Genomic DNA, 22,111 nt, shown 5'->3' on the forward strand with positions numbered 1-22,111 from the left:
ATTTATTACTGCGGTTTCGTATAATTCCTGCCATTTCTTTACTTCCGCGTTAAGCGTTGTAGTGTTTTTGTTCAGAATTGTATACAGAATCGTACTGTTAAGCCATTTTTCGCGTCGATGTACGCGGCTTGGATACTCGGAGATATATACGTTAACGTCGAATTCTACCAGGACACCGCCTTTTAATTCTATATCGTGGATTGAAGTTGAAACGGTAAAAACTGTGAACTGTAGGCGAAAATTAATCAGCCCGGTGGTAAATACGAAACGGTACGTCGGATACGATCACGTGATTTCACAAGAACCTATAATTGTAGAATGAATAGTTATCGTGCCTATAACAAACACAGATCGTCCTAACCAAAATGATCACTGTTTATTTGAAGAAACGAAAGTTCCATTACCCGTCCAACGCCGGGGCCCTGGAGTTATGCGGAGAACGTGAAACAAGGCCTGCTGTAGGATCGTTGAAAATAAAGGAAATGCAACCGCGAGTCCCCCGGTAGGCGTGTATTTAACGTGCATACATGTCGCGTTGCAAAAGCAAATCACTTGGTACGAACCGCGCGAGTAGGCATGGCAATGGTATGGAACTCTGAACTCCGGTTGCGGTATCATAATATTGTGGCGTTTTAAAGAGAGCGTGTATAAAACCCCAGCGGTATGACCCAAAAACGCAAACGCGTTATCGCCGCGCTGTTTTCTCGAGTGTAAAATGCGGTAGTGGTCCCTCCACTCCCCTCCCCCCCCCCCCCCCCCTTCGACGCCTGGCCACCTCATCCATGGCGAATCGCGCGCTCGCCTCGATTCCCGGCTACGTGTCTCCCCCCCTTCGCTCCACCACGGCTCTCGTCTGACGTCTTCTCCGCGCGCATGCGCGCCAATTATGACGTCGTATTTTATGACGCCACAACGTCCGATTGGCGGAGAGAGCTCGTCTGGTGGAGGCGCAGGGGTGTCACCCGTCGCCCGCTTTGCCGCCGCATTCTCCAGCGTTCGTCTCTGCGTACGGTTGCGTACGGCTGCGACGCGCGTGGCTTTTTTTCCTAACGCCCCGAACCGCGAACTCACTGCTACGTTTCGTAAAACCGATTTCGCCCGCTCAAATCCCTGAGCCGAATTATATATCGCTTATCCGAGTGACCTACACGCCTGCGGTATTCCAGTGGTGATTATTATACCAACCGACGTTTAATCGGAGGTTTTTTTTCCCCCCGAGTGATATATCGTACTACCCGTGCCCCTTACTTACCCGCGTGTGATCGCTATTGATTGGATTCAGAAGCGGCGTAGTTTGAGAATCGGCGCCGGGCTGAGAATTAACTGAAAAGTAAAAACAAAAGTCAAAAACATAAAACAAAGATAAAGAAGAAGAAAAGTTCTGTGGTGTGTTAAACAATATCAATCCGCGGCGTTTACTTTTTTAAAACTATTATTATTACGTGTTTGTTTCGTTGAGTTTAAAAATTGTGTGAATCGATTTTTCAACATTACTTGAGAATAATTTTATATATTCTCTAAAACATTTCGGGGAATTTCCGTTACACGTTGACTCGTGTTAAAGTAAGATGTGCTAGAGGGTGAAGGTATAATCTCATATTCGAGAACCGATACAGGCAACAAAACCGGAAATAAAGATGATGGGAAAACGCACGCAATGTTACCTCTGCGATCTTCCCAGAATGCCCTGGGCGATGATAATGGACTTTTCCGAGCCCGTCTGCCGAGGCTGCGTCAACTACGAGGGCGCGGACAGGATAGACCTGGTCCTCGACTCGGCGAAGCAGCTGAAAAAAGCACACGGCTTTCAAGACACTAGACCATCGGCGTCGAAAGCTTACAGAACGTCCAGTCACACGGAGCACAACGGAGGCTCGAATCTAGACGTTCTGCCGATACAAAATACGCCTCAGAGTCACTCGAGGCACCACAACATACCGGGAGGAGGATACTCTCAGCTGCACCATCGAAATTCAATAACCGAATTCAACTCGAGTTCGCGTCAGCAGCAGCAGCAGCAACAGCAGCAACAACAACAGCAACAGCAGCAGCTATCCAGGCACGAAGAGACGCACGACATGACAAACGGGATGCGAAGCAACGTACGAATCACTGCTAACGCACATTTGGCCGCTGTTGCTCACCACGTTAATCTCAGCCATACCCGGGGTATAGCAGGGATGAAACGAGGCATCTCGGCCATCGACGAGGACGAGCATACCTCCGAGAAAAGGTTGTCCCTCGAGGAGCAGCATCCGGTTCGGCCACCTTTAACCAGGGGTGATTCTTTACCCGCCGTCAGTCTGGCCGTCAGCTACGTTCAGGATAGAAACAAGGAAAAGCACCCGGTCAGAGCGCCGAGTTTCGATACGGCTACTACCTTTAAATCGAACGGTAAGTTGAGTTTCCGATTCGCGGAAAGGGGGACCTTACTTACTTACTTACTCCTCTTAACGATCGGATCATTCGCGCGGTGGACGCGCCGAATTATTGATTATGGAAAAACAACACCTCGCACACTCGCAATCTTACGATCTCGATTCGAGATAATCCTGTGAACTATGCTCTTAAAATTTACGATTAAATTGGCCTCGTTACGTTTCTAGGCGGGCCACGATGCCGATCAAGATTGTAGGCGCATTTCGATGATATTAGAGAGGGAAAAAAGTCTCCGTGTACTCCGAAGCATGGGGGAAAGAAAGAGATTTTCTAAAGAAAGTAGTTTACATCGTCATTTATCGGGTCAATACACCGTAGGTAGGTACGACACGAAGTTACACGCGAACCTTCGCAAAATGTGTTTTCTCTGTTTTTCACTCCCCTCATCAACGATCTCACCCACGTTGTTGAGTTGCTTATTGGTCGAATACGTAAAACTTTACGATGACACGTATGAATTGCCGTATACGTACTACGAATGCACGTGTTTAGGACGACAAAAAAGCGTTGTACTGACCTGTGACGTCAGATGGCCGTGTGACGTCACGATCACGTATGTTTAGACCAATGAATGAACCTGTGTTGCTTCATACTTTATGTACATCGAGTTCGGATACCCCGGTTTTTAAATACCATGGTCGAAATGAAATTGAAACGGTAAACGATGGTTTTAGTGCATCGATCGCATTGTCTGTGACGGTTGCTTTAATAGTGGAAAATAAGTTACGTATCATGAATTTGAACGAAATTATGTATGATTTCGGTTTCTATTTGTATGCTGTCAGTGTATTTTTCGTACAAGGTTAATTTGTTCCACCTTTAATTTGCGCTCGCATCGTGTATTTTAAACGCTTCACCGAATAAAGATACAGGATAACCTTGAATCGTAACGGTTGTTTAGCCAGTAAAGACTTTCTACTATGACCTTAACACAGCGTCGAAATATTAATTGCTTTCGTATAATGTCGACGTACACCTATAATGCGGGAATGTGTACAATCGTCGTCGCGATGATTGTTATTCGTGTTTTCATTATTATTTTCTACTTCGCGTGCAATAACTTCTTTCCCAGGTTCAAAGAATTTTCTGGCCGCGGTCATTGCATTGCCGCTTTTTTTTTCTTCATTATTAATTAACCTTCAAGTGACTTGGAACGTTGAACCGATACTCTCTACCGACGACGAGGTACGAATAAGAAATTGAAACAAAGCGAAATGGCATAGTGTGTTTTAGTAAATGAATTCATCCTCTTGTTTCATCAACATCCACTAGTTTAATCGTTAGTCACTGAAATTGATATCGAAATTCATCATCTCGTATATTTATTTCGAATCTCCTCAATCTACACCTAAATAACCGATTTCTTGGGATGATTTCTTTGTCGCGACCGTCATCATCCCGATCGGATGGATAAAAATAATTTAAAAAAATAAAATTCGTGGCGTGATTCTGCTAGTTTCAGAAAACAATTTCATTCGGCAAAGAGCTTCGGCGGTCTCGGTTTGTTTAGCTTTCTTTTACCATTTTTATATCTGAGGTTACTATTTCCGCTCTAAGATACGCCCAGCTAGCATACGCTTGTGCCTGTTTAAAAATAGCCAGATGCTGGCAAAGATCGGTCTCTGGAAATAAACGGACGTCATGAAAGGAAACGTCGAATTAAGCAAATGGATTTTCAGGAATTGTGCTGTAATCGCACGATATCAATGACTAAGATGACGATGATTCCCCCAGTATTCAACTTTCAAACAAAATACATAATTTAATTTGTACATGCATTGAACAATATATTTTTAATCGTATATAAATTTCAGTTGTATCATACGTAATACGTTTGTGTACAGTGCTTAATTGTTGGGCAATTTATGCAAGTGAAAAACAGGCCAATTTCTCTTTATAAAATTTTATACTACCCTTCTCACAACGTGTAAGATTTACCTAATCGCGATAATCATAGATAATAATACGCGAATGGTGTGGGGAGTTGTATTTATATTATATCACCAGAGCGATCCATGTACGCACGGTGTATAATAAATACCATCTCCAGAAGCTCTACGTCATAATAAGGAGAACGAGGGAGAGCATCCGAGAGACATCGAGCCAAAGCCGTACGCAAGGAGGCAATTTACTTTCGAAACAAGGCCACTATCGATCGACTACGACGACGACGACGGATGGTGACTAAGCCTTTGCTGGCGCCCGCCACACCGCGCCGTCGCTGCCGCCTACAACATCTGTTGCCAGTTACACACATAAACAAGAGAGGGAGAGAGAGACGTACGACGGAGGAACGAAAGGACGTCTATGTCTCGCTTGCTCGGCTGCACACCGAAGCGTCGCGTCGCGCGACGCCGACTACCGATTATGTTGGACGCTCAGCGTCGCAGCCCGAGGGGGACGAACGGCGATAGCGCGCGCACGTGTTGTGCAAATACACGTACGTACGCCTCATCGGTAACCCGCTAGCGAGCCGCCGCCGTTCGTCCATCCGATCTATCCGTCGAGCCAGCCTCGATGTAGAAATGTGCACGAGTATTCGAGGATATCCATCAGCCTGTGCAGCGGCGTTACATTGAAATGAGCGCGTCACGGAAAAGTACCGATCACACGTCTCTGCAGTGGCAGCCGCTGCTTGCCCGCTGACTATCTGTCCGTTTGGCTCTGGTCACGGCCTGAGATCTGCTCGCGATGAATGCCGCTCTTTTTTCTTGTTTTTTTCCCCTGTTTTATTTTCTTCTTCTTCAGGCGCACGCATACGTGTACACCTGTCTCTCTGTCCTGCCTATCTATCTCTCCGCGTACACCGATCTCATTTACACTTCGGCGTATATCCTGGTACGACCTCCTTTACTAACGTTATGTTATCGCGGCTAGTCTAACGCTTTTATTTACTATACGTACGTATGCTGTTTATGTGGGAAAAAATTATTCCGTGTTGCTTCAGATACCTTACGATTTGCATATACAGATACAATATACTATACGTGATCAATATGTTGTTTCTTCGCGCACGTAAAGCGTGCTACGGACGTCATTTTTGACAAGAAATTTAGATACAAAGTTTTTCCTTTGTTTAGTCTCTCTTGACAACATTTATCAAGGTCCACGCTGTTATTCGAGGTCACAATGAGCAACGGTTCTTTTAACCCAGAGCTTGTGCCGCTGCCATGTGTCAACATCATTTTAATGTTGCTGTAGGTTTGCTGCTGTTGATTACGTCATCGCCTTTTAAATTAAAATATACTCGGTCACTTTGTTACGTAGCCCCTCCCCCCTCGTTCGGGTGTAGAAAGGAGATGAAGATGAGTGACGATGACAAACATTACAAAAGCTAACCACGGTCACTGTACAGCAAAAGAGCGCCAATGCCACATTTTCCTGCCCCAACCACGAGTTCGTTTCCGCAGAATACCGCCTTTCTCTGACGTTGTCCAACCGTTTACCTCGCTATTTTCAATATCTGTACCGCGATTTTTTTACTTTAAAGTGTCGTGTATTATCTATTATTTTACTATATTTTCACAGGTTGAATGATTAATTACGATAGCTTTGTTAATTGTCAGGGCAATTCTTCTACTATCGAAATTCTATATACGTTCATGACTGTAGTCGAAGAATTTTGATGATGAGGCAGATGTGAGAATTATATTATTTGTTGTAAAAATTGAATATCATGTAAACGGAGTTGCAAAATTGGTATCGAGTTGAATATTATCGGAATGGAAAGAAAGAAAGAGGGTTCTAATTGGAAATGCGTAAAAAGTAGGCGTATTGGAATGAATAAATCATTGACATTCCTGCAGGTTCGATATGAATGTCGTGACATGCATAATAAATCATGTAAATAGTATAATAGTAAAATAGTAATGAGCACCATTGTGTTCCTAATAGAAAAGGTCTCCTCCCAGACGTATTCATCTTTGAATACAAATTCGAGAAAATGAATTTCAAGTCACGCACGGTGAATTCAAGGTGCTTGACGTTCCTGCCATGAAGTCTTGCACTGTGAGGATAATACACCAAGTTTTCGAATTTGTTTCGACGTAACTAAGTTTGTACACGACAGAAGTGAATAAAATATGTAAAAAAAAAAAATTGGCTTGACAGTAGAGTAGATAAAACCAACTTCAATCCGTGAATTATAATTTATAAGATTGCGAATGTGTGCGGTAATCATTTGGTTCGAACAAATAATTGCTTTTTTGTTTGTTAAAAAATTTTTTTTCCGACGAACGAGTTGTATAATTTTTTTTATAAAACGTTTTTCATTCCAGGCGCATATGTTGGCGCAACAATTCCTTTAGCAGCTTCTAATGTTGCTTCAAATGCAGGAGGTGGCTCACCTCTTCGTCCAAGAACAAGTCCTCCACCTCCTCCTCCTCCTTCTCAGGAAGGCAACGCAGACAATACCCAGACAAACCATCATCAGGTTAGTACGTATTCCATGAATGTGTAGATTTTTTGTTACTATAGAATATTCCTATTTCTTTTTCGATTGCAATTTTATTTGAAGATTTTTTATTTGATTATGATAGTTGAATCTTAAATAATCGTACTGAATAAAAATCTGTTGTTCCTGCCACGAAAAAGAGGGCACCATGGACCTAGTCAAAAGGGGTCATATTGCTTGCATACTAAGTACCTGTTCTTAAAACATTATTGTTTTATATCCACGTTTGTAACATTATAATTGTCAGAAGTTTGATAAAGCATGCGTACGTAAAACCGAATATTAACAACAAAATCCATAATTGTGTTATACCGAATATCTAGTTGAGTTTGGGCATATTCTGTGGGCAAATTCTGATAGTTTAATTTGCGAAAGTAAAGAAGCATAGCGAATATTTGATAACATACGAGGTATAAAATAAAAGTTGAAAATAGCATGAGTTGAACGTTTGTTACGCCTTTCATGAAAATGTGACTGATGGCTGGTTTTTAGAGTATGGATAAGATAAGCGAGTTTTGTACATACGTATGAGTTAGTTAGAGTTATCTAAAAATCTTCTTTACGCAACTGGACCTTATCTGTGCTTTGATAAGATTTTTGATTGCCAGAGGATTATAGGATTTTTAATACAGATCGTACGCAAGTGGAGAGTGACGCAAATGGTTATCCTGTAGATTAGTTTTTGTGAATTTTATCATTAAATGTTGCAATGGAAATTGTAGAGTGCAAGATAAGCCTGAGAGTTTTCAAGGTATATGATGTTTTTGCATTATACGCAAATTGAAATTAATATCAAAGGAGATGAGTTTTGGTATTTTAAAAATTAGTTGTATAACATTTGTTATGTTTTTCGCATGTGCTAATTGAGGCATAAATAGCACCATAAATTGTAGTCTGATTATTGTACGTACTACTTTACCTCACAAGAGATAACACTGACACTAAACGTACTCATAACTTTCTAGGAAAAGATTGGTCCTATCACTAATTGATACCTACTTCTGTTTTCAGGGAACAGCAAGTGGCCCATCCCCAATGGCTGCCTTAATGTCCGTCGCTGATAATCTGACATCTCCTGAGCCAGTACCACAGCCACCAAATAATCCAAGTCCAACTAGCCGAAGCCCACCAACAACGGCATCGAATGCTCAACAACGCAGTGCTTCACGGGGTTCTCAGCACAGTCCAAATAGCTCAGGTTGGTAGCTGTAAGATTTTCAAATTTTTAGATTCAATTGTTTATAACTGTAAGATCGACGTTTTTTTGGACCCAATTTCAAACAGTACAAATCAAATGCCTATAACTCAGCAGTATTGAAAATCATTGTTATTTGTTTTTTCCAATCATATAGTATTCAAATTAGTGAGAAATATTCAAGTGCCGCTGATAAAGATTACGTGCAAAAGAGTAATTCAGAAAAAGCATTAAAGTAAAATTTCAGTAATTAAATCTGCCTGCTTTTTAGGGTCATCAGGCAGCAGAAGGTCTAGTGGTTCTAGACATGTATCTTCTACAACAGTAACAACTTCTTCCGAAGGTGCTGTAGCGCAGGCCACAGGAGCTGAACCTGTTTCGACACCAACTCTAAAGTGCACCTTGTGCCAGGAACGTCTGGAAGATACACACTTTGTCCAGTGCCCTAGTGTGCAACACCACAAGTTCTGTTTTCCATGCAGCCGTGACAGCATCAAGCGACAAGGCGCCGGAACAGAGGTGAGATTGTGAACCACTAATATTATTTTTCATTCGGAAACACAAATAGTGATGAAATATTAAATTTTTATTGAAGTGAGAAATGTTAATACCTCAAATAGTTGGTTTTATAGAATCACTAGTAAATTATTCTAAGTGCTTTGATGTACACTTTGTGTATTTGAAAGCTATAAAAGTTCTAATTGTTGTTTCAGGTCTTCTGTCCGAGTGGTGAAAAATGCCCATTGGCAAACAGCACAGTTCCTTGGGCCTTTATGCAGGGTGAGATAGCGACTATCTTGGGAGAAGACACAGCAGGCTCTGGTCTAAAAGTAAAGAAAGAGCGAGAAACTTAAGGGAGTGTGCTCGCGTTAAGGTCAAGGCTCAAGTTTTCTGCCCCTCATTGGGGTATTTTGGTGGAACCGTGAAGGCTCACCGAAAACACATTTGGGAGAGGTCAATATTGGTTTTAAGAAACCAATTAACTCGAGTCGAAGATGTTGTAGGTGCCAATTGGATGATTGTAAAATTGTATCGGAAGAATCACAATGGTAGTTACTAGCTTGTGATTCGACGTAAATATCGCTCGATTACGATTTTTGAGAGTATCGATTGGTTTTGAGAAGAAGTCTTCGATGCATACGTGCTGGCACCGGTTTTGTACATATAACGTAGCAGATGTACAAATATGCATTTTGTTTTGGGAGTTCATACAGACACACTCGCAATATAATGTTCGTTCATTGGTTGATTGGACTTGTGCCCCTCTTTGGGTTTGTACTTAGGCGTCAGTTGCCTTTTTTTATTGTTTAATTTCAGACGTGGGCTAGACGTCGTACGCACAGAGATTAAACGGTCTTCATCTTTGTATTTTTAACTATGTACGATGGTGATAAAACTTTTTGGGCCTAATTCTTTTTCATATATTGTGTATGTCAGTGAAATTTGTTTTACGGCCGTTTTAATTTATCAATTGACATTTGTATACTCTTTCTGCTTGGTTTGTTTTTTTACAAAGAGGCAGTCATTTCGAACCCATAGCGCGGGTTCCTTGTACATTATGTATATGTGTACATATAATTATTAAGAATTTTACAATTAATCGAATATTCATCATTACATGTACAAATTTTCTTTATCATTTTTCCGTAAATTATTATTTCGTTACTGCACAAATCACTGCCTCCCCAAATACGAGGAGGCTTTTTGGGAATGGAAGCGATTCATTTTCGAATATTACGAAATTGCATTTTATATTTTCCGTTTGGTTTTTCAGATAAGATATCCTGTTCAACAATTGTTTCATCGTGTGTAAAAAATAGTAATGTATCGACCGAAATTCAATGGTAGAGCTTTTACTATAATTATATTTTCTTTTCTCCAAACTTTTTTTTTACGTTTAATGCTAGACTTTAAGTGAGGGCTTTTCGGTTTTTCATTTTCCTGATGAAAAAATACGCCCGAAAAATAGGAACCACACACTCGCTATGTCTGAAGAATAAATAAATAAATAAATAATAAAATTTAAAAATTATTAAAAAAAAAATGAATCACCATTTGTCAGTGTTCAGGGATTTTTTTTCTAAAACGTGTACGTTAAAGAACCTTGACACCTGGCCCTTTTTGTATATATTTGTATAAACGACAGATTGAAACGATTAGGTTTTAAGCGCATGTCATTACTATCGTACTATTAGAAAAGTTATTAGAAACTCAATGCAAAGAGAAACATAACTGGGTTGAAGTTTGTGCTTGCTTTTCAGTGATAAAAAAGTGGTCGTTATGGTTCGACAGTGAAACAATAACGAAGTAAAAATGGTAATATTGGATCACATCGTATAAGTAAAGCATACCAATATTATAAACATTGTAGTAAATAGCTGGGTTAGAGAAAAGTTCGTTAATCTCAGTGCTGTATTACATTCATTTAAGATTTGGTGTTTTCTCTAACTCTCTATCGGTAGTTCCTATGTAATACTAGGGGTACCAGGTGGAAGGTAAAAAATCGCTAATGGATCAGAGGATTGACCTTCATACCTTTCCGAAATTGATTTTGAAATATTATATCTTTGACCTGGTATCTACATGTCTTAACACAGTGTAAAGCTGCAGTCCCAGGAAACATTGTCTTATTAAAGTTAATAATATTACGTCCTAATAATGGGCTTCTGAAGATGTTCTCATTATATATTGAATTAATTTATAATATCCAACGTATAACTACAGCAATATATAATCGCAATATTTTCCTTTCTATACAAATTAACAATCCATTCTTTATCCTTTGATAAATGAAAACCAGAATTTTGAAATCAATATTATGACACCAGAAGCTAGAGTCAAATGAGGTACATTGACATAGAACCTATATAATGATAACACTGAAAAAATAATAAGTAGTTTATTTGTATTAGCTGTAAAACCTGACGTGATTGTATAATATTTAACTGACTCAATTTGCTAAGTATAAAAATATGGAGAATTCTATATATTATCTTGATATAGTTTATTGATTATTTATTATTTTTTGAACTAAAAATTTTCGAGTCGTTCTTTATCGTAAATCGATTTTCTATTGTATATTGGTAGTAACTTTGATTCAGTTCGTTCGAGACTGTGTATCGGTACATCTTCTTAAGCCCGGTAAGGCTGTCGCCCTAATTTTTTATGATTCAGTTATTTTCTATAATTACGTATAATCACAGAAAAACACGAAACCAAGCGTCAGATAGTAGTGTAGTGAATATACATTTTCTAGTGTACCATACTTTATGGTTCACGTAACACTGTACTGATTATCGTATGTATGCAAAAAGCATAAACAAAATATATGTGTTGATGTGAATGACTGTCGTCTTTTTTATTTCATATTCGATCTCCGACACTTCCTATTTTCTCCATCCTCTCGCAAATTCTAACTAATAAGAATATTATATCAAGTAAGAATTTCGAAAGTTTTCCGCTTACGGTTTTTCTAAATTTTGTACATATATTTATAATTTGAGCATAATTTATAGGGGATACTTTGACTGGTAATGTAAGATTACCATAGATCAAAAATAGACTATTGGGATGATATGTTGATACATTACCGAAATTGATTTTTACCATAAATGACAAAGATTTGCTAACAAAAGAATGGAAGAAACAAGTGGAAATCATTTTTAATTTGAAATTCAAACGATATGCCGCAAAAAACTCGAATTACTTATTATATATGATTACCAAAATCTTATTTTAAATGGTCAAATTCGTTTTGTCAAGTAAAGTTTCATGTTTTCATGTTACAGAAATGACTTCAGTGACACAAGGGCATCTAAAAATCCTGTGGCAACGACAAATCCCTGCCGAACATCTAATCATACAGTAACAATGTCCAAATTACATAATTTTCACACAGATGAAGAGGGTAGAAGAGGCATTCAAAAGCAGAAGTACCCATTAGATGACTACTTGGTAATGATAACCGTTATTTGCGACTAAAATTACACATGATCTCAGGTCCGATCCCCATAGACTATTATTCGTTTGCTTTCATGTAATATTGGCCATAGACATATAGTGTATTAATTTACAGTTAATTGCGTCATCGCTGTTACGGTGTAGCTTAAAGGATGTAGCTGATATGATGACACTGCAGTTGTTGGTCAACGTTACACAGTTGTCGCTAGTTCGCTGGTAATAAGATCCCATTCTCAATGCTATAATTACTGGTGGCAAGATTCGATTAAGATTTAAAAGTCTATGCTGATAAAATTTTTCTTTAAATACATTTGTTGCATATCGTTGGGTCGTCTGTGTTAATAATTACACTGGGTTTTACTTTCATTTTATAAGTAGTTTGACGAACATCTTTTTATTACAGCTTCATTTTTGCTTTTGAGCACATTCAAGTGCTGTCAGATGAATATCTCTTTCTACACACAATCGTTATTTTATACAGAAGGATATGCAATTCGTTTACTTTCTTTTACAGATCAATGGCAATCTGCAGTCTTGCACACAGGCATCTCTGCTATCACCAATTAGTCCTGTAGCTAGCCCGGAAACGGCAGATGTATTGCAGAATGCGGAGAGGCTTGTAAAAAATGCACAGCAACAAATTATGGAAGTTAGTTTTGACTCAGCTCTACATACCCTTGACGAGAATCCGACAAGGTGAGCTTTCCGCAGAATTAGCAAAATAATATTACTGACAGTAAAGTTTAATTTGAAACTATGTAATTTCAAGAATTTTTCATTCTATGTAAAATGGGACAAGAGTAATCAGGCAATCCTTTTCAGTTACATAGGACACGAGTGCTTGGATGAGAGTTTACTGCACATTTGTGAGATCGTTGAATCCAAGTTCCAAGAATGTAATAACCCAAGTAGAATCTGCGGTGAGAAAGACTTGATGACAAACGTACCTACTTCTAGCAGAGAATTGAAATATGATAAACTTCCTGTAAAAGAAACTGATGGCACAGTTAATAAGCCATTGGAAATATCAGAACAGAATTACGAATTTTATGCAAACCAGTTAGCAAATGGGGTATATTTACACAACAAGCAGCCGTTTTTTCAAAAGGCACCTAATTGGTTCAAGATCGAGCCACCCAAACAAGTTACTGTTTTTCCAGTATCTACAACTTGCAGTCTAAAATCCAAAAGCAAAAGTTCGTGCGTGATTCAACAACACTGTGAAACAACTAATACTGGAGTGGTCGAAATTAATAATAGAGATCATCAAACCAGCAATATGCAAGTCCAAGAAGGACCCAGAGTGGATATTCGCGGTGGATTGACAATTCAAGCCATTGAAAACATTCATATATCACCGAAGTCCTCGTCGGTACCAATTTATAATAACACAGCTTCGTACTGCTATCAGTATGAGGCATCATCAAAGTCAAATTTCGTCGATTCAAACAGAACTCGTGTAGATGGTCATAGTACAACTAACTCAAATGCAAGGACTATGTACGATACTGGAAAAGAAGAGCATATCCGATCGACAAATTACAACTATGTCCAAAAATCAGTAAATCCAGAAAATGATGACAATGTTGGCAGTAATGTTCCACAGGATCAAACTAAATCTAGTCACGCAAACAAAGATACGACCGAAACGGGGCAAACTTTCATTACTAATACTACTAATGTTAATAATAATGATAATAATGAGAATGAAAATCGCAGCCAATTGGACTTGAGTAGTACCAAAAACAGAGTATCCATTGACAGCGCACTTGTTGACAATGTTAAGCTGAAAATCTCACCAACCAATAATGAAAAAGTAACTGCACCGAAAACAACAAATGAGCTGGTATATGGTTTGAAAGAAAACGGAAATTTAAAAAAGTCCGTCAGTATAAATTTAACTCCAGTTACAACTCCTTTCTATCAGGAAGTTCCCATAACAGACTCAGAGTTTAAAACGGATAATGAGCAAAAAGAGACAGAACCGCCGTATGTTTCCCAGGATCACGTCGAGATATTGTCAAATTTGGAACTCACTCACATACGTTCGGATAAAAATTATACACAACGTACGCAAATCTGTACTGACGAATGCGAGACTGGTTCATGTTCAAGGAAATGCGAGAGCGATGTTGTACATAGAGAAAAACAAAGGTTGAAAGAGGCGTTAGAAACAATAGCCAATATACAGAAGATCAGGTTTGATGTAAAAGATACCGGTATTGTTCCAGCAGAGTGCACACAGATATGCAAGGATAAAAACCGTTGTATCGCAGATGAAGGTGTTCTTGAACCAAAATCAATAATGGAGCCTGAAAAATTCAAAGTAGCATTGGAGAAGCTTTGCACCTTTAATCAGAATGCCAGTTCTAAAATATCTACTGACTCTAAGATTTGTCAAGAGGCGATTGATGATTTTGTTAAAATGTTTTATGGTTCAGATGGTCAGTCCAAGTTTGCACAGGATAATCATAAACCTTCGGGTTCAAGTTCACAAAATAAGCATGGACCTTCAAAACAAAATGAACGTAATACTAATAATAAGATAACTAAGAATATTAGAACTGAAGCAAACAACGAAGAGACTGTGACAGCTCCAAAACAGATGAAATTAATTCCTGAGCAAAAACAGATAAAGAATCGACAAGTAGCAAATAAAAATAACAAACCCAAAACTACAACAACAAATGGAGATCCACCAACATCGAACATCAAAACCAGTCGACCAAAAACATTCACTAAAGATGCCAAGTCTCCGGCACCCCACAGTCAATTCCCAAAAGACAATACTTCTGAACAGGAAAAAATCCCATTGAACTTGACTTCTAAACAACAGCAAGTTAGTCTGGAAAATTTGAATTTACCAGAACCTTGTGTGTCAGATGTTGATGCGATTTTGAATATGTACCGAGAATCCATGGCAGCCATTTGCCAAGGTACCGAAAAATTGTCGCAACTAATATCACATCATATAATGAAAAATGCCCGATCTTCTTCCGATCAGATTTCATCTCCACCTGTAGTCGGTGAGATATATGAAGAGAGTTCTATCAAATCTACATCCAATTTGGTATCTTCTAGCTCGAAGAAAACGTCACCACCGTTTCATTCTGCTCAAGAAACATTTTCTACAGACCAATTCCCCATCCGAATTATGCCGTGCTCTAATAAAATACGAACTACGAAAATACACCAACAAATAAAGGGAAAGGATAACATTCCAGAACACGAAGATTCGCCCAACCTTTCATTACGGGATGATACAGAAAGTAGCAGTGAAAATAATTCAGTTTGTACCGACCAGAAGTCAGCAAGAAATGAACGTGAAACGGCATGTAATAGAAATCTTATAAAACAGCGAAATCTATCGGACGTCATTGAAGAAAGTAGTTCTGTACATTTTGATGTTGTAGACGATGCGAGTAATTCTCAAATAATAACAACTGCCCAACCTGAAATTTCAATGAATAACAGTCCACAATTTGCACCAGCACAGCACAGAGTTGCAAAAAATAAACGAAAACCAGGTGCGACCCAATTTATGGATGTTCAATATTGTATAACTGAACCACTTGCAGCACCAATGTCGATTGGAATGACATTAGATAAGAAGAGCTCGCTATCGCAGTCTGCCTTAAGAAGCCCATTTTCTGCATATTTAAATTTAGAAAGTGCTTGCGATAAAGATGCAAAGCTACATCGCCACTCTAATTATGATATTCATAGCGATCGGACTTCAGACATTAATTTGTATAAGTGTCCAGTATTAATATCTGGATATAGTAATAACTTCAAGGTATCGGATAATCATCCAGATGACAAGTTGATGGTGGAAGGAGGTGTTGCACACACCAAACAAGTAGAGCTGCAAGTATTCAACAAAATTCTTGATGCTATGAAAAATTCTTCGCATTTTATGAATCGGTTTGTCATTTCTATTTTGAATGGAATGGAAATTCACTCTATTAACAACATAGTGAGAAACTTGGAAGATGCGGCAGTGCATCCTAATATCATTGAGCAGCTTTTGATAATACTGAGAGAACGAAGTAGAGATAATTCTTCGACTGGGGATATACCAGACTTTGTACAGAACCATGATACAATCAATGATTTAAAAAATTCTATTGGCTGCAAAGGTGCTATGGCAGCAACAAATATAGATACCGATAGTAGAAATGATGACCCAGCTGTTCTGCATCATAGTCCTAATCAGGTAAATAAGAGCTGGGATCCAGCAGAGCGAGAGACAAATTTGAAGTTAAACGTTAATGAATATTATGCGTATTCACATGATAGTGCCAATAGCCACGTTGATAAAGCTCTTGAAGTTGAATTACAAAACCAACCAGTGAGCAACGAAAATACTAAGAACGATCGGGTGAAAATACCTGGCTCAATTCTGGAAAATAAATCTTGTATATCTGAACCGTCATTAGGCATAACTTGCAATAGTTCAAGTCAGAAAAGATTTTCTGAAATTGGAGCAGAGTTACAGGACGATTACCAAAGAGTAGAAGTAAAATCTTTGGGCAAAGAGACTTGCTGTACTAATGAAATCACACCAAAGAATAAAAGTGATCCGCATGATATTATCGAAAACTCAACTTCTGTTAATACAGTTTCAAAAAAACACGACAGCGATAACTGCACCGACAAGGATATTAGCTTCTTAATCCCGTACGATAATGAATCGAATAGCAAAATTGACAATCTATCCGATGTGGGAGATTTTACTAGCATTACTTTGAACAATGAATCAACAGGTAAAACTATGGGAATGCAAATAAAAAGAAACTGCCAAAATGGTTTATGCACCAATTCTCCGTCCCAAGGGATGCGGACAAAAATGAATTCGAATGCAGGTGCTACGCAGTCGTCAACGGTGACTAATAAGACTAAAACAACGTTGAAAAGGTCTGATGATCTAATAACGGCTAGTACAAATTCAAGTGGAAATCGTCAAATGAATGATAGAAATATCATGTGTAAATGTAAAACATGCGACAGCCATGAAGTTTCAAAAACAGAGATACGTCATGTCGTCAGTCAATCATTGGTAAACCCAGTTAATAAACTAGCTGTTTCGCAAATTCAAGCCAATTACAATCACGATCAAATAATGGATTTACAACCAAAGACTGCTCGCAATAATCCAAACTTGATGACTGTAACAAATGCAGGAACAAGCAATAAAAGGTAAGGGTATTACATGCTTGTTGAATGAACACTATATGTAAGCAAACGCCTCGTGTTGTTCCGACAAATTACTGACTTTATCTGTTGCAGGTCCAAACCATCAAAATTAGCTGTCACCTCAAAAAGTGTAAGTAGACATGGTTTCGATTCATCTCTCATATGATTAGATGTAAGCGAATTATATTCAATGATCGGTGTGGCAAACATTTTGATTGATAGTCTGTCATGTACAATAAATCTCGAATTTTTTTAGTCAAGATGAAATTAAACATTACTTATAAATTTATTGATATTTATTCACAGCATATGAAAAAAGCGGTAGATTCAAGTAGAACAAACAGCAAGAAATCGAATTCGTTCAAAAAGAAAGTTAAAGGGGATAAAAAAGTATCTCGTGATATTAAAAAAGGTTCAAGAAAGTGCGTTGAAAAGACACAAAGTAGCGATTCAGAGAAATCTAATTCGAAAAATGATTGTGCCTTGTGTATACAACTTGTTGGAACGTGCAATTGCCTTGATTGTACGAATTGCGTGATAAATTGCACAAGATGTAAGGAAATAATGATGAAAAGGAATATCGAGAAAGAAAAGCTATCCAAAAGTGCATTGTCCCCGCGTCATGAGAATTGTTTTAAATTCCTGGAACAAAACGCTGATAAACTTACGTTCTCAACGATATCGAATTCTGCCCTAAAAGAATTATCTTCTATGCCATTAGAATCAAGCAAGAAAGCTCATGTTAAAAATAGAGATTATTGTCAAGGAATACGAAAAATGAACGAAAACCTGACTGACCAAAAAGATGCAGTTCCGAAGATGCGACAATCAAAATTAAAGCCACACTCTAGCATGTTGAGTTGTTTCAATAACAACAACGGGTCAATTAATTGCAAAACAACAGCAATTAAAAAAATTTTACAAGATGCTGCTTCCACTGCAGGTAATTCAAAAGTGGAAGATAAAGTGCAGAATACAGAAAACATCATACCACACGTCACCATATGCAAGAGTACAGAAATGTACGACATGGGAAAATATAGAAGCCTCATTCCATGTAAAGTTACAGAATCTTTGTGTACAGGAGAAACAATTGCTCAAGAACCGAGAGGGCTTTTACCAAGAAAGTTAGATAAGCATACAGAAATTGATAGAGTCAATGGACCAATAGATAAAACAACAAGCACGATAGAATCCAGTAAGCATGATTTGGCGACACGGAATTCAACAGAAAACTATAGAATTACCAACTGTGAGAGAACGGGTAATATAAACTGTACAGTTATGACATCCACAGAAATAAAAGATTTTTCCACAAAGGAATTGCAAACGTTAACGACACATAATGATTCTCACAAACATGAAGCTATTCACTTGAGGACTGATCCAGAAGTAGGAGTAGTTTCAGTACCAAAAGCAGTATGTGAAAAACTGTTCGACGATGCCACTATTATAGTGCTTCAACCATTAAATGAATTGGACCATACATTTTTTATTGCAAAACCAAATTGTTTAGAGCAGAATATAATTAAAGAAAAATTAAATAAGAATTTTAACACTAAAAACACCGGAATAACCGATCGAAACCATCTTTCAGTTTGCAATCTCAGTCAGCGAGAAAAGCAGTCTCAAGAAGATTTAATCCAATCAAACTACAATATTGCTCAACATGTCAATTGTGTTGACAAAAGTATTGGCAAAGATATTGAACTTACTAATGCCAGAAGTGGTTCGAATCGTGTTAAACATCAAGATTGTCAAATTAATTACCCAGGTGATAGGGTGCAGAATTCAACTAGTAATAGACAATCAAGTGTGGCGTTTGCTCCAACATACGAAAGAAGTTCCATGACTCGCTTCTGTGAGAAATTGCACGAATGCGAAGATTTGTGCACAAATGATAGCGATTGTCTTGAAATATGTCCTCAGTCATCACCAAAATCATACGATTCAAGGTTTCATTGTCAACAAGATTGTCCAAATGAGGAAATCTGTCATAAAATTTGTTCGCAGGACCCTCATTGTGAACAATCGTTGCAAACCAATTCAGTTAACATTAATGCCATATTGGAAAAATTTATAAAAGGTTAGACGTTTTGCAATTATAAATATATTATAAGTTTATTTGCTTCATTTCGATTATTAAATAAGTCAGTTTTGAAAAAATGAATACCACGATGCTAATATACGATTTTGTATAATTATTTCACTATTGTACCGCGCCTACTTCAATAACTTGCTATTTGTGCATCAAGTGTTTATAATTATATTCTTTGTTCCCACATGATTAGAAAATAACATGCCAAATGTGAAACTGCCAATTGTTAAACCACTTCTTCAAGAATTGAAGAAAGTCAAGGATTGCTTAAGAGTGGAAATAGAAAAACTAGAAATAATATATGAAGATTCAGAGTCGCATACTGATGTCGGCCAGGCTAAAAAAGAAAATGGAGGCAAACTGGTCGAAGGAGCTAGGCCGAGTACGAATTATATTTTTTTTCTGGAAGGATTTTCTGGAAGTTATATAACTATACGATTGATCGATTATGGTTGTGTGAAAAACTAAGAGAGAGTATTTCTAACTCAAGTTTCTAAATATTTTCTAGGATATAGTACAAATGACCCTCATCAAGATAGTGTACAATACGAAGAATCGGATGAAAAGTTACAATGCATAATTAAGAATAGAAAGAGCCTTAGTGTTCCAAATGTTGTACGAGATGTTGCTGACATGCATCCATCTACAAAATTAGAGCGCTTGAAAATAAGACCTGCAGATCCCCTTGTCTCTGGAAATTTCAGTAAATCAGAATCAGACAGAAGATATTCAGTTTTCAATAAACAAAATACTGCGTCATCAATTGATTTGAATGATCCAAAAACGAGAGAATATTTAGCATCTCTGAAACATAGCCGCGGAAGAGAAGAATCATCATCAGATCATTCAATGGACACATTGCAATCAACAGTAATGAACACTGCTCAAAAAACGCCAACACCAGGGAGATCCAATGATAAGCATGTATCCAAGTTGCATAACAGTAGACGAGGTATGGATGCCGATGCTGTTTGTTCAAAAATATTGAATGAAAGGCCAGGCGAGCACGATGACAATTTAACTAAATCATTTGAAAGTTGCGATTTAGAGCCTGGTGAATTTTTACATGTGCGATCACCATTAGACGAACCTATGCTTTTTTGTTTGGATTATAGAGTAGTTGACACGGAAAATCCGAAATCGTTGCGCAACCTAACAAAGTTCAGCAACCGTGATGATAAAAGTGGTTCAGCTACAAACGCACATAATACAATTACACCAACAACACAACCGCAACCTAAATCTCTTGAAAATGAGTCTGAATCTGGTTTTAATTCTGCAAAAATGCTTTATGCAGTAATGCAAGATAAAGATGATGAAAATCAATCTATCGGTAAGTCTGATAGCGTCTATGCTGTTAGATCGAAGCCCTTCAAATATGTGGCCAACGGAATTGTAGAAAAAATTATTGATAAAGATGAAAATGTAATGATGCAAAGTAAGTCGAATCCTGAGAGCTCAATAAGTATGAGTACTGATGACGGGTTCACGGATAAAAATCTACCAAATTTCCCGGACAAGGAAAGCGATACAGTTAAGACATGCAATTTATATTCAGCTACTGAAAATTGCGAGTCTTTGGTGACAAATAGATGCGTTAATTTGATGAATGAAAAAAATAGCTGTGCAATTATTAGTAAGAATAAAAAAAAAGGACATGCAGGGAAATGTTCTGACTTTCAACATTCTGATGGTGCTGAATACAGCAATAGACCAGAGATCATTGACCATTTTCTAGGCAAAACTAAGCTTGAAGACATGAAGATAAGGTATATCAATGATGAATATGACGTAGTATCTAAAGAATGTCAACACTCTAGAGACCATTCTGAACAGCTGTACTCAAAGTCCAATCTCACATCACAAATTACCCCAGAATTGGAGAGCAGTGACATTATAAAGAATCGGCAGATTTTAAGGAAAAATGCACATGAGAAAAAAAATTTGGTCATTTATGATAAAACCGCCAGTAAACAATGGGTACTTTGACAATCTATTCCAAAATATATTCTGTTGGATTTTAATAGTATAGCAATTAATATTGTATTCAGTCCATGCCTAATACTGTCATTGTATAATTATAAAAACAATTACCCTTGAAAAGGATCACTGTTAAAAGTCCTCAATATCATTTTGAAGTAAAGTTAATAGAATCTTATTCACAATTACAGAATCAAGATTCACTTGACACATATTCCGAAGGTGAAATCAATTGGCCGAGCTCGTGCTCGTATTCTATGGGTGAAGTCAGAATCTCCACACCGAGTTGTACAACCAAAGGCAGAACTTTCAAAGATCCAGAAGGTTTGACGATACTTGTGACCAAGAGCATTCTCGACTCAACATACGCTACATGCAAGGTAATATTAGAAAATATAATCTATATGTTCTATATTTTTTCAAACCGTCTATCTTGCTAGTATTCTGATATGGTTAATTTCTTTGCATCTCTCCCATAATGTTCTTTAAAACGTTGTAAGGGTTCATTGACAACTACAAGTGTGTAAATATTATAATTTGGTATAGCGATAATCATATATTTGTTTGTTTCAGTCACCAGGAGAAATTGTGACGGAGATTAAAGACATGGAAACGGATGTTTCCTCCAGTATATCATAGATCACAATGCATGGCTAGATGAGCTATTAGAATAGATTGTAATGGTACTTTCTGAGACTGCACGTAGTAAAAATGAACCTTGTATTCATCATATTATGAAAATGTAATACCTCAATAGTAAACCGTCGATAGATTGTGTAAGTTAAGTGTG

At 37.8% G+C, this 22,111-nt stretch overlaps 2 protein-coding genes across 3 annotated transcripts in view; both read left to right on the forward strand.

Annotated features, from left to right (window-relative positions):
• The window catches only part of LOC124185124, a 48,079-nt gene extending 26,043 nt beyond the window's left edge, over positions 1-22,036 (forward strand). Inside the window, exons 4-13 of the mRNA XM_046575554.1 lie at positions 11,876-12,041; positions 12,562-12,743; positions 12,870-13,564; positions 13,595-17,246; positions 17,337-17,373; positions 17,550-19,329; positions 19,535-19,723; positions 19,850-21,110; positions 21,513-21,701; positions 21,895-22,036. Of these exons, the coding sequence (XP_046431510.1) occupies positions 11,876-12,041; positions 12,562-12,743; positions 12,870-13,564; positions 13,595-17,246; positions 17,337-17,373; positions 17,550-19,329; positions 19,535-19,723; positions 19,850-21,110; positions 21,513-21,651 (8,101 nt within the window). The 3' untranslated portion in view covers positions 21,652-21,701; positions 21,895-22,036. The remainder of the gene's footprint in view (positions 1-11,875; positions 12,042-12,561; positions 12,744-12,869; positions 13,565-13,594; positions 17,247-17,336; positions 17,374-17,549; positions 19,330-19,534; positions 19,724-19,849; positions 21,111-21,512; positions 21,702-21,894) is intronic.
• On the forward strand, positions 975-11,430 carry LOC124185129 (probable E3 ubiquitin-protein ligase IRF2BPL). 2 transcript variants are annotated; one of them, XM_046575560.1, is made up of 5 exons: positions 975-2,394; positions 6,717-6,871; positions 7,904-8,090; positions 8,359-8,606; positions 8,801-11,430. In XM_046575560.1, the coding sequence occupies exons 1-5, from the start codon at positions 1,638-1,640 to the stop codon at positions 8,939-8,941; spliced, it is 1,488 nt and encodes a 495-aa protein (XP_046431516.1). In that variant the 5' UTR covers positions 975-1,637; the 3' UTR covers positions 8,942-11,430. The 2 variants fall into 2 exon arrangements, with proteins under 2 accessions (XP_046431516.1, XP_046431517.1); XM_046575561.1 differs by having other exon boundaries at positions 8,431-8,606.
• Positions 22,037-22,111: the final 75 nt, after the last annotated feature.

This window comes from Neodiprion fabricii, chromosome 6 (assembly GCF_021155785.1).
Source record: "Neodiprion fabricii isolate iyNeoFabr1 chromosome 6, iyNeoFabr1.1, whole genome shotgun sequence".
NCBI classification, from domain to species: domain Eukaryota; kingdom Metazoa; phylum Arthropoda; class Insecta; order Hymenoptera; family Diprionidae; genus Neodiprion; species Neodiprion fabricii.